Source organism: Phoenix dactylifera, chromosome 12 (genome assembly GCF_051530095.1).
Source record: "Phoenix dactylifera cultivar Ajwa chromosome 12, Ajwa_hap1_PhDact_Kaust_v1.1, whole genome shotgun sequence".
Classification (NCBI taxonomy): domain Eukaryota; kingdom Viridiplantae; phylum Streptophyta; class Magnoliopsida; order Arecales; family Arecaceae; genus Phoenix; species Phoenix dactylifera.
The window spans coordinates 24049385-24061889 of record NC_143201.1 but is presented as its reverse complement, the minus strand read 5'-3'; the positions used below and the strand labels follow the sequence as shown (position 1 = coordinate 24061889).

General features: G+C 38.0%; 1 protein-coding gene across 1 annotated transcript; it reads left to right on the top strand.

Moving 5' to 3' along the window:
• The first annotated feature begins 6289 nt into the window (after positions 1–6289).
• LOC103701759 (uncharacterized) lies at positions 6290–7658 on the top strand. The gene has a single exon (XM_008783928.4). It carries the CDS (start codon positions 6524–6526, stop codon positions 7403–7405), a length of 882 nt encoding a protein of 293 aa, XP_008782150.4. The 5' UTR covers positions 6290–6523; the 3' UTR covers positions 7406–7658.
• Positions 7659–12505: the final 4847 nt, after the last annotated feature.

Sequence of the window (12505 nt, the reverse complement as noted above, 5' to 3'; positions counted from 1 at the left end):
TGGGTGGTTTTATCAAATCTCAGGTTTGATGTGCGTTCAAAACTTTAATATAATTTTGGAAATTAGGAATTTAAATAGATTTTTTTTGCGTGAGTCTCCATGATGTCAAATGGTCGATTGAGGTGTCTCCATATCATGGCGCAAGAGGCTGATGAGAAAGTAATTCTACTAGAATGAGGAAGCGAGATTCAACAGTGATCTCAAAATTTCTGGATGCCTTGATCTTGTATCTAATCTTACAAAGGAAAGTGTAGTAGCTACTCATATGCTCACAGTACTTGAAAACTTTGATCCTCGCCTGGATTCTCAGCATCCATGTTCTTGCTGATAGCTAGGATGCAAAATGCTGTTATATGTCCATCACTCTCCAGCCACAAGAGTTAATCCTAGTAAATCCCTTTACCCATGAGAGTTACATGAGGAAAAGAGTCACCATGTGCGTGTAGTTATAGGGAATATTTGGCATGGGGTGATCATTCCAAGATCGAGAATAATATTGGTGGAGGTGATGAGATTATTGTGCTTGATTGCACCACAATGATACTATGTGACAGTAATCCTAAATTATTTTTACTTCTCAAATCACCCTAACGGAATACCTGTCCTTGAGGTCGGGTATCCAAAATCATCCCAAGATGGTAATGTTAGGCTAAAATCTGGATATAAAAATGCCCCTCAGTCTAGTGGAGAAATTAGTATATCAAAGTACTGTTAATATATTATATCAATATCATATATACTACATTATATTAATATTACATATATTGTATTTATGATATATATTGTATTATAATATATTATTAATCATATTATTGTCATATTATTATTCAAAGATAATTTTAAATTATAATAAAAATTTATTATTGTAATTTATATGTACATAATAAAATTATTTAATATATAACTTCCCTTATTTTTTAATCAAAATAAATATTAGTAGTAAAAATAATATATTATAAGTATAAATAAAAATATTAGTTCTATAATAACAATTATATATCTTCATAGGATTAATAATTTATAGAATCAATAATTTTTTTATGTAATATATTAATAAATATGTTAAATTTTGTTATAATATATTATATATGATTAATAAATATATTTTTAGGGAATATATTAGGGATAGTTTTGGTATTACATGATTAGTGATCTTGAATTTTCGTAGAATACCAAATAGGTTACTCGTGGATATCCGAAAATATTTAATTATTAAAATATAGCATACCAAACGCGGTGATCTTAGATTCCCAGAAATTTGATTATCCCGAGATAAGGATCGGCAATGATCTAAAATCATCTTAGTGATCTTATTTAGATCACCAAATGCCACCTATAGTTACATAGCCACTATTGTATTCAACCGAATGGTATGCTTTTATAGGCCTATGCTCCTCAACATGGGCCAAGCTCAAAATATGAAGTCATCTCCTCATATCCATGGCATGAATACTTTCGTCTATAAGGCAGACTATGATGCCCGATAGCCGTTTTCATAAATGTTAAAGATGTTTGAAAAAACCGGGTTGCCTTTTCGTGACTCTAATGTTGTAGTTTGTGACTATTGGCACTTAAGACTGGATGAATTTCTTGCTCAATTCTTGTATGCATGCATTTTTTTTCCCTCTTTCGACAAGTTCATGCATAGCAAGAGACATGTTCTGCGCCTATGCATTTGTAATTCAAAAAAAAACTACGTTATATGGGAACTTTGTAATTGAAAAAAAGCTAAATTATATGGGAAGAGCTCCTTTCCTTCACAAGAAACTTCTTTCCTTTTTCTTTTAAAAAAAAATGATAGAAAAATCACAAATCCTATCTTGCTCTTGTCCTTTGATTCCTATATATTGGATTCCTCAAGGTGACGTATCTATTTTTGTGCTTAATCTTATGATATATCCTATTTTCCATTCACTAAAGCAAATCACAATAATTGTTTGGCATCTTTTTCTATTTCATATTTTTTATTTTTAAATAAAATTATAGGAATTGAGATAAAAAAACATAATTTATACTATCATTTTTATATTTTAATTTTTAAAAGTTACTTTTATTATTATTCAAAAAGTAAAACTAAAATTTTTTTAACTCCAATATTCTCAAAAATAAGATACTCATGTTTTTACCATGTGCCTTCGTATCATTGCCGCTGTCACCGCGATCACACCGTAGCTTCATCATCTCCACCACATCCTTAGTGTCTCTACGATCGTTACCACATCATCATTATCATGGTCATCATCTCTACTATATAATTGGTATCTTTATCTCTACCATCGCTGTCACCACTATCTCTGCCTCAATCACACTATCATTATTATCATTTCTATCTTTGCTTTATCTATCACCATCCGTATATTTATTTTTTAAAAAAATTGACTATAACAAATATAATTATATTTTAAAATTTTAAAATAGAAAGAAATTATTTTTTATTTATAAAAAGTATAGCAAGTGAAAATCATACCAAATGGCACCTAAAAATGATACTGGGGCTCCAAGCGATAACGTTTGCATTGAAGTCTTTGATCAGCTCCGTACTGTATGTTTTCAATGTTTCTCCAGAAATGCAGATGAGTGCCACCTCCCAGGTTAAGTTGGGACAGTGATAGGGAGGATTCCTGTGGAGGAGTTTAGGACTCAAGCTTTCGACTGGTTAACTAGAAAATATCAACAGGCCTCTTTGCCCTGTGGATTACGCACTCCGAAGCTTGAGAACGAAGAATCCCAAGGATCATATTTCGAAGAATACTCTGCAGCTTCTAAGCAGGCTTAAGATATAAAAATATCTTTTAATGTGCTAAAAAAATGATATCGCTTCCAAAGACCATCTCGCCAGCCAATGCATGAATTGTTCACGAGCAATTTACGTGCTCATCTCTAATCTCTTTTGCTTGCATTCTTTCTCGCTCGATTGCAAGGTTTTAAATGATATATTATCCCGTTATAACGGGCCCTATCAAACTGTTGCTAGCTATTATGATGGGTATACCACCTATTATTTATCTCAAACGGCAAATTTTAATTTTTTACTATTCAAAAAATTATCGAAATAATAACTGTTATAATGTATAACAACAAAAAATAAAGACCAATAATGAAAAAAATAATAGCATTATATTTTTACTTTTTTATTATATTAAATAATATTATTTTTCGGATCTTACAATCATTTTTGGAGCAAACTTTAAGACATTTTTTTTAAATAAAAAAGAAGGTACAAGTAAAGAAAGGCAGTTATTTACATTATAATGATCTGTTATAATGAGAAGTAATGGAAAATAATAACCATTATAAGGCATTATAATGGTTATAAAATCGTTATTTAAAAGCATGCTGCAGTAGATATATCAGAAAACGAACCTTAATTATATTTCTAGCAATGTACTTGTAGCTGGAAAAGCTGCAGTGCCTCCATACTTTATACTATGGTTTGAAATAGTGGTGTTATAACCATAAGAACGGCTATTACAATGGCTTCAGCCACGTCCTTTATGTTATTACGTGAAATAACATGAAAACTATGACAGCCATTATTTTCCATTCTTTTCTGTTTTTTATAGATCGTTGTAATAATTGTTAGTTTTTATTTATATGTTGTTTTAATAGAATAATATTTTTAAAATTCAAATTTTTAACCTTAAAATCCTCTCCACTAATGATTTTATGGTTCAAAAAATAATATTATTTCATCTAATATAAAAGTAAAGAAAAAGTCAACACATTATTCCTTCATTATTAGCTGTTGTAATCCGTTATAACACCATTATAATAGCCGTTATTTTACTATAATTATTTTAATATTAAAAATTTAAAAGTTGTTTTTCAGACAAATGATGGGCATTATAACTGTTATAACCACCACCAACAGTCCTGGTGGAGTCCTTTCTGACGGAATAATGCATTGTTTAATGCCTGATGGCGGACCACTGCAGGGAGGGAGAGAGAAAGAGGAAGAAGAAGGGAAGAAGAAGAAAAAAGAGGTTATAAAGACGCATGAAGAAGAGAAGAGAAGGAGGAGGAGGAAGAAGAAGAACAAGAAGAAGGCTAGGACTTTTTTATTCAATCATCAATTCCTCATACATGAGAGAGGTGGTATTTATATAGACCTTACATCTTGACCAAGTCAAATAATTAATTGACCAAATCAATCAATTGACGCTGATCAAATTTGGATCCTTACATCAATTAATCCCTTACCAAAATTAGTCCACTAAATTGACCGAATTACATAAATCCAATTGACTAGTCTAATAACCAAAATAACTGGCCAAATTGACTTGACTAAGACAAAAGCAAATAATACAATAAAATAAAAGTGATTCAGACTCAAATGGACCCAATCTGGGAGCCCTGATGTCGAACTCTGGTGCGGTACGAATGAAGGGCTATGATGGCTCCATCATCTGAAGGAACGGCTCTGATGTCTCCATCAATGCTTTGCTTCATGCTTAGAAACCCCATAAGGGTGGCAATGTGATAGTTCCAATAACCTTTTGGCTGAGCAAATGTTGTTCCAGTAACTAGAGATATTTAAAATTCCAGTAACTTCCAGTAACTAGAGATATTGAGGACAGCCAACTTAGGCTCCACATGAGCTCTGGGTCGTGCTTTCGCAAATTTGAGTTTGTGTTGACAAGAAAGCGGTACCCAAGGTTGCAAGCAGATGGCTGGTTGACAACTAAGTGCAATAAGTTCTGATGTAGAAAGAATTTGGACCACTCCACGTCTTATATATGAATCCAATCAGTAACGCAAGTAGGTATGTTCTTGTCACTCTCTGGTTCCCAGATTTCGTATACAAGTGGGTTTATTTCATACGTTTCCAGTTTACAGAGACACTCGAGTTGCAGAAATGGCAACGAATCGACTAATTACCAGCATCCGACATCAGATCGACGTGAGCCACTAAGCAAATCTCTTAAGTAGATGCCTCCCTTCCGAGCTCTAACACACCATCATCCACATTGTTTGCCACCTTACGTTTCGATTACGACTATAAATTGTTTTGGTAGGGCACATCTGGGTTATTGGAAGAGATTGCTAAGCGAAAATCTTAATAAAATACATATAGTTTGATTAATTTTAGGTTACTTCATGGATTATTCATGATTGATAGCCTAACTCAAAAGATTCTATACATAATTCATCGATATCCGAAAGTACCGCTAATATATGACAAATTCGTGATCTCTTCCTAATTTAGGCATCAAAAAGGTATTCAAAACTAAAACTTAAAAGAGTCTACTTCAGTTGCACCAGGTCTATGTCCCATGCATATACATAGCTGCTGGCTGCTACGATGCGGAATTCGAGTCATACTCTTTATTTGAAACAGATGCAGTCTATTAGACCAGCTACCAAATTGCGGCACGAAGTGAACGAGTTCAAGTGAATTTACCCTTTAATAGTCTTATGTAAAGGGTAACTGACACGGACAGAGCCCCAGAAGTAATGTGACGTACCAGAAGCCATGGCATACATCTGAGAGCTACGCGAAGCATTTGCGATATCGTAGCAGGTATCATGAGTTCATGTCTTCAAGAGCTTTATATGCTAATACCAGTGAAGCTCAGATATCATAAAACTGCAATATTTAGAGAAAAAAAAACTGTCAATATTTGACAACTCAAAAAACAAAAAGAATCTATTATTGAATACCAGAGCACTCGCTAACTAAGCTAACATTAGTTCAAAATTTCTCTGCGAAAACATGAATCCACACAAGACCACGCACGTACCACATGCATGCACAATCTTTGGCACTGTCCTTTTACGTAGACCAGTGTTGGAAAAACAGTTGCATGAAGCAGATGCGACACTGGTTGAACTATTCGAGTATCCAGCACGGTATGTCCTGTTGTACATGTCGGCCCCTCAAATCAAATGCATCGTAAAGCAGGATTACGTCCTCCTACCGCGCATTGGATGTTCTAATTGTCCAATCAACATCTACCTAACTCCTCATCAAATTACTCAGATCCCTTTTGGCTAGCTATCTCCTCACTGTCAAAAAATTTCTTTGCCTTGGTAGGACTCGATGTCGTGAGCCCATCCCAAGTTTTCATTTTGGACAAGAACTCTACGTTCCGGCCGTCCAGATGCGGACGAAACACTGCTCGCTTATCGGTCAGATGGGCCTCACTCGAAATTAATAGATTTCTATTTGCAGGTTTCTCGTTTCTACTATACATCACCTGTTGCCTTGTCCTAAGATACATAACAAGTTAGCTTACTTTCTCTTTCTCTCGCTATGCGACAGCAGATGCAGCCACCACCGTCTCAAAGTTCATTGCTAGCCACAGATGTAAAAGGATAAGCTCTAAATTGAGCTACCTGCCTCTTTGAAGAAATGAGAAGAAAAAACTTAGAAAGTGATGGTAGCACTTAGTAAGAAGGAAAGGTGAATGACTGGGAATAGGGATGATTAGGTTGCACTTTCTATTTATCTTATTTATATGAAGGACTGGCATACTTGTTACTTAACTAGAAGAAGTCCAGGTTCCATTCAGTCTTTCTCCAGATGGAGCAGGCCTTCATCCCCAAGACCATCCCCACCCCCACCAACCTTCCTTTCATCATGGTCTCCAACTCCACCAACGCCCCAGCCGCTTCGCCCTCCACCCTCGCCCTCCTCATCCGTCTTGTTGCCTTCCTCAGCCTCGCTGCCGCCTCCATGTGGGCAAACTATGAAGCCGCCAAAGGCTTCGAGATCACCATCCTCAGTGCCGACACCCACACCGCCGCTGGCCGGCATTTCAACCTCATGTTCGTCTCCAACGGCCGAGCCTCACGGCTTATCCTCAACTCCAGTGACTTCATCGAGCGCGTGCTCTACCCCAGCGAGCTGTACCCCAGGAAGCCCGTCCGCCGCGTCACCCTTCAGTTGGCCATCCAAAACCTCAACGAATTCGTCTCGGTGAGCTCCGGTCGCCGCCCCGGCGACTTCGTTATTCTTGTAAGCCCTAGTGTCATGGCGGAGGCCAACGTACAAATCTCGATGGCCTCGGCAGTGCAACGGGGCATGGCCCAAGTGTGGCTCTGGAACGGGCGGGGCGGGGCCCCTCCATCACTCCTGAATGCCATGGCCGAGTACCTTACCATGGCGGCCCGTCTGATTCACCATTTGAAACCCAACGATTTCTCCATCGCATCCAAAACGTCATGTTGGGGTGACCGCAGCTACATCGACGACGCGCGGTTCTTGCAGTACTGTGAGGAGCAGAGACATGGATTCATTGCACGCTTGAACCGGGCCATGCAAGGGCAATGGGACGAGCACATGGTGGACCCTGCACTTGGCTCGCCATCTCGACAGTTGTGCTCGGCCTATCTCTTGTTGTCACGTCATGGAGGAGGCCCATCTGGTCCAGCGTCAGATTTCGTTTTAAACCAGGCCATGTGAGGCGTGGGCTGGAAGACACACGGCCGGACTTGCAATAAAGTTACGCAGACAGGGATGGTCTTCTGAGATGAGAGGAGAAGGGGACTAAACATATGTTCAGTTCCATTTTATTGCTACATTAATAACTTATGTCTCGGTTCGCATCCGATTTACGTACGTGTCATCACTTGTATCCAGATATATATGTCACCTTATCTGCCCTTGCATAGATAATTTGCACAGTATATATTAACAAAATGACGTGACTATTAAACCCTGCATCAGTTTATTTTTCTCCTTACACGATCTCCATGCTCTTCACCTGGCGGGGATAATTTAAGGGTACCTGGACGTGGTCCTACTTACACCACAACTTGGGTTAGCGGTCCGTCTGTCCCCTCAACAAATTGCCATCTTCCGAGGGGTCCGACTGCAAACTTTTACAGGCGAGGCACGATAGCCAATTATCAACTCAAGGAGAGGTGAAAACGGCAAAAACTCTTCCAGTCACCAAAAGGTCCAAAACTTTAGGACCAACACTCGATGGTACAAAGCAGCTCACCAGCAGGCACATCAACCGCAAAAGCCCTTCGATGGCGTGAACCCCGCGAACTTCAATATGTGGAATTTGTTTTGTATGGCGACAGTTGTTTTTGTTTCACTTGTTTCAATGAGAACCTAGCAGCTGAATAATTCTATCCAGCATAAAGTTATAGTATTCTCCAGAATAGATTTTATATTCCTTCAACTTATAGTATTATATATTCCAACTTATCCAGCAAGTGAGTGCTACATTAGTCTCACCCGAGAGTCCCAGAGGCCACGCTATTGTACGTGGTCGATCTGGCTTACCATGAGAAGCATCCTGTGAGCTTCTCTCATGATACTTTTGAACGAAGCTCGAGACAATGGGTTTACCGGGCCTATACCAGCTTTTGCCGGCAGCCAAGTCATGTTATCTACTTATCTGGAGTCCGGAGAGAAAGGTGAGCCGAAGCTGCAGGCTGGCGAATTGCGCAGGCGACGAACTTTGATGCAGAAGTCGAAGTTTCACTTTAATTGATATAACAAAGCTGTTATCCAAAGCTGTGATCTGGAGCTCTTCTAGATATTTCAGTCCGATCAATACCTAAATTGCTTTGTGTGTTCGTGCCTCAACGGTGGCCAGCTGGGTCTCTTCCGTATCTTCGATGCATTGATTTTGTCTGCGAGCTTGCATGTGATCCATGGATAGCTGTGCGACAAAACTACTCAATCCAGTTTTTCGTTTTTTAGTAAGCAAGGTCAATCTTGTTCACCATCATCTAATCTTGATCTCGTGATTAATATAATTGTATGTAAAAAATTTAATGTTAAAACACAACTGATTTGCGTTCACAACGTAATCACTTTTGAACCAAAGAGTCACTTGTTCACCTCTATCTTTATCCATATTTATGTAAAGATTATTCTTTAGGCAACTTTACCCTTACTTCATTGTTTTATTATTATTATTATTATTATTATTATTATTATTATTATTATTATTATTATTATTATTATTATTATTATTTACTTTACCTCACCCCCTAGACTTGGCAGTCCTTGATAAAGAACCAGATTTTCTTTACACCATTTTTGAATTAAATAATTATTTTTGGTAGCACTTTTGTAATTTAAGATAGAGGGTTTAGACTAAATGACAAATTTGAATTTTGAAGAACAAATAGGGTTAGGTTTGAACGGAAAAGACCCCAAACGATCAAGTTACTATTTTATCCTCATATAAAATATGTGGTTGCTATGAACAGAGAGGGTGAGATAAAGAATTTTTGCATGGGGTAAAAAATCTTATATATAGGAGAAAATTTTAGTGTTTATATTAAATATATTATAATTATTTTCTTTTTTCGCTAGTTCGGCAAGAATGAGCAATATTAGACCCCAAATGACAGCCTTAAATGTGTTCACAAAGCTTTACATGGTGCCATATTTACTTATCATTTTAAAATGCCTTATCTACAGTTAATATACTTCAATTATTCGAATTCTTATTTTGAGACAATGAAACCAAAAAAAGACTTTTAAAATGATATATTTGTTAAATTTATGAATAAATAAAATTATCCTTAACTTATAGTCATTAGTTTAGGGTTCAGGAATCATTCGATCAAATGTAATATTCCAGAATTCAACAAAAAAGCTCTAAAAGAATTTGTGAAAAATTAAGATAGAATTTGGAAGGCAGAAATTAAAATAATAAAACTAAAAAGTAAGAACTTTTTAAAATATTTTTAAAATTATTTATTTGGGAAATAAGTATAAGAGATGCAGAAATAATAAATGACAGTAAAAAAAATCACCACCACAACGATAACAACATGAATAATGTATAAATAAATCATAAAATTTATGTTAATTGAGAATAATCAAATGTTTTTGAATCAATTCATAATTTTTTTAATAATTTGAAGGATATTGCAAATATGTTTCTCCAAAATCGAAGATGATGACATGCGATAAGTGTCTTGAGTGTGTGGTTAATTGTCGTGGAGTTTTGATGATCTTACGGCGAGTCCAAGTCGGGAACTAATTTAGCAGCGGTTTCCAACCCAAGAGGAACCCGTTTCTCAGTGTTGGTACTGAAATGTGGCATATTTCTGTACTAAAATTTCGGACGCTGAATTCATATGGCCAAAGATGGCGTCCTTATTGCTACTGCTGCAATGATGGAAGCTCTTGGAGGGGAATCCATGAGGATTTCTCTCAAGTGTTGGGGCCATCAACCGGCTCTGTTGATATCATCCAACATGACGTCAGGAGCTATAGAAAGTAAAAGTAAAATGATAAATTGATGAAGACTATAAACTACTTTAATTTGATACAAGAAAAAAAAGCAAACAAAAATATAGATTTGTATTTGAGAATAGCACCATGTTTTTTTTTTTTTTTGCTGGAACGGTTGGATCATATCTAGTGGGTACGGATAAAGTCAAAAAATAGGATACCTCGAAGTGCCAAAGGCACCTCCCCATCTCCAGTCTACAAGGTACCACCGGAGTGACAAACTACATATGCAGCCACCCAATTCGCAGCACCATTGGCTTCACGATAAATATGTTTGGCCTGAAAGGCCCCTCCAATCCTAACCATAGTCCAAATGTCTCGGAGTAATGGATGGTCACAACCGTTACCCCTTAGACCCCCCTGGATCCAACTGATAACGGTGGCTAAATCACCCTCCAGGATGATGGACCTAGCCTGTAACACACACCGGGCATGGCGAAGACCCGCTCAAGTAGCTCTCAGCTTTGCACTTGAAATCGAAGTGTCAAATAACTGACTACCCCCACAGCCACAACCCTGGCAGACGGGTCCCGAATAACAAAACCCACACCTCCCCTCATGCCATCGTTCAGGACGGACCCATCGAAGTTGACCTTGAGGAAACTCGAGGGTGGGGGCTCCCAGGTGAAATACACCGTACGGGATACTGCCGAAGCAGAGTGGGAACCCCAGATGTCCCGAGCTATCAAGGTCCCTCCAATGGAGGTGGTATGACACAGCTTTGCCGCCTAAACGCGAGCATTCTCCACCACAAATCTCGGCGACATACGTCGTTCGCCGAATGTACGAGCATTCTTGGCCAATCAGATCTGATAGACAGTACAGCTCGCTCAGACCGCCTTTTGACGAAGCACCGGGGACACTGAGCCCTGACGTATGGCCTGTAAGAACTGGTCCCTACGGCTCCACACCACCTACGGGACCCCTACCAGACACCAGGTGGCCCTAACCCATGTATATTGAAACAAGGCATGGTCCACCGTCTCGTCCACACTGCAAACCCCACACTCTAATGGGATCCTCAATCCTCGTCCTCCAAGTACAGCTCTTGTGGAAATGCGGTCCCAGACCACCTTTTAGAGGAACAACGCGACCCTCGAGTGGAGTCCCAATTGCCAGGCAAGTCCTGCCTAAGCTCATACTCTCGCCTAAGAATGCGGGAAAGATCGCCTACCCTAACCCTAGTTCTGGTAGAGGAACTTCACACCCGCACATCTGGTCCACCACTCCCTCGTAAAGAGAGGGATCAGACCCGCTCCACCAGATGCTCCCCAAAAAACTGGGCCAGTCGAATCTCATCCCAACCGCCCCTCCCTCCGGGGGTCATAAGATCACAGACATGCAGACCCTCCCCAGCCTCAACACTAACCGTAGTCGGCCAAAGATGCAAATGGAGGGCATCGACCCATGGGTCCCCAGCCACCATGTATTTTTTTTGGAAGTGAGAAAAGCACCCTGTCAATAGCGTAGATTTAAATAGATATGTTCTTATAGCTAGTTGCCAAATTATGATAACACATTTTGGTGCTTCCGCAAAATCACCACAAACTTCCATAACTATCTTTTGTTCACAACGGACGGCCATATAGATAATAGATAAACCAACAACAAAAAATAAGAAAAAACAGGCAGAACTGGCCGAGAACCGTCACAATTATAATTGCAGATATGCAATGATTTATATGTTTTACTCTCCAATGATAGCCTAATTAAAGCAAATCATTCATGTTACAGTGCAAACTGTGAGTTTACAGTGCTGCAGTACTTGATAGCAGACAGCTATGGCATGATTAAGTATATGATGAGCACATATGATTGTAAGTATACAATAGATAGTTTTGGAAGTCACTTTCTTAGCTAGCATACAAGGAAAAATGTAAATAACAGCCACGAGATTTTTTTTTTTTTTAGGGTTAACTCAAAAAAGATAGTCAATTGATTATTTTTAATAGAGAGATTGGGATTTTTGTTGGTCCCTGTATCTAATAATTTTTTTTAGTGCTCACATGCGCATTGTAAATCCTGAAATCAATAAGATAAACTATAACCACAATTATTAACTCTTGTTGTATTCATTTGGAATCAATTTTATGGATCCTTATTTGTTAAGCATCTATTAACTATTACTTTTAATATTATACACTCTGTGGTCAGAAAAGAGAGAGCCGCCTGTGAGCTTGTATTTTTTAATTTTATTGGATGTATTTGTATATGTATTGTATGAAAAATCTGTCAAAATAAAAATAAAATAAAATAAAAAAATTATAGGATTCAAGAACACTGGATCCGTATCTA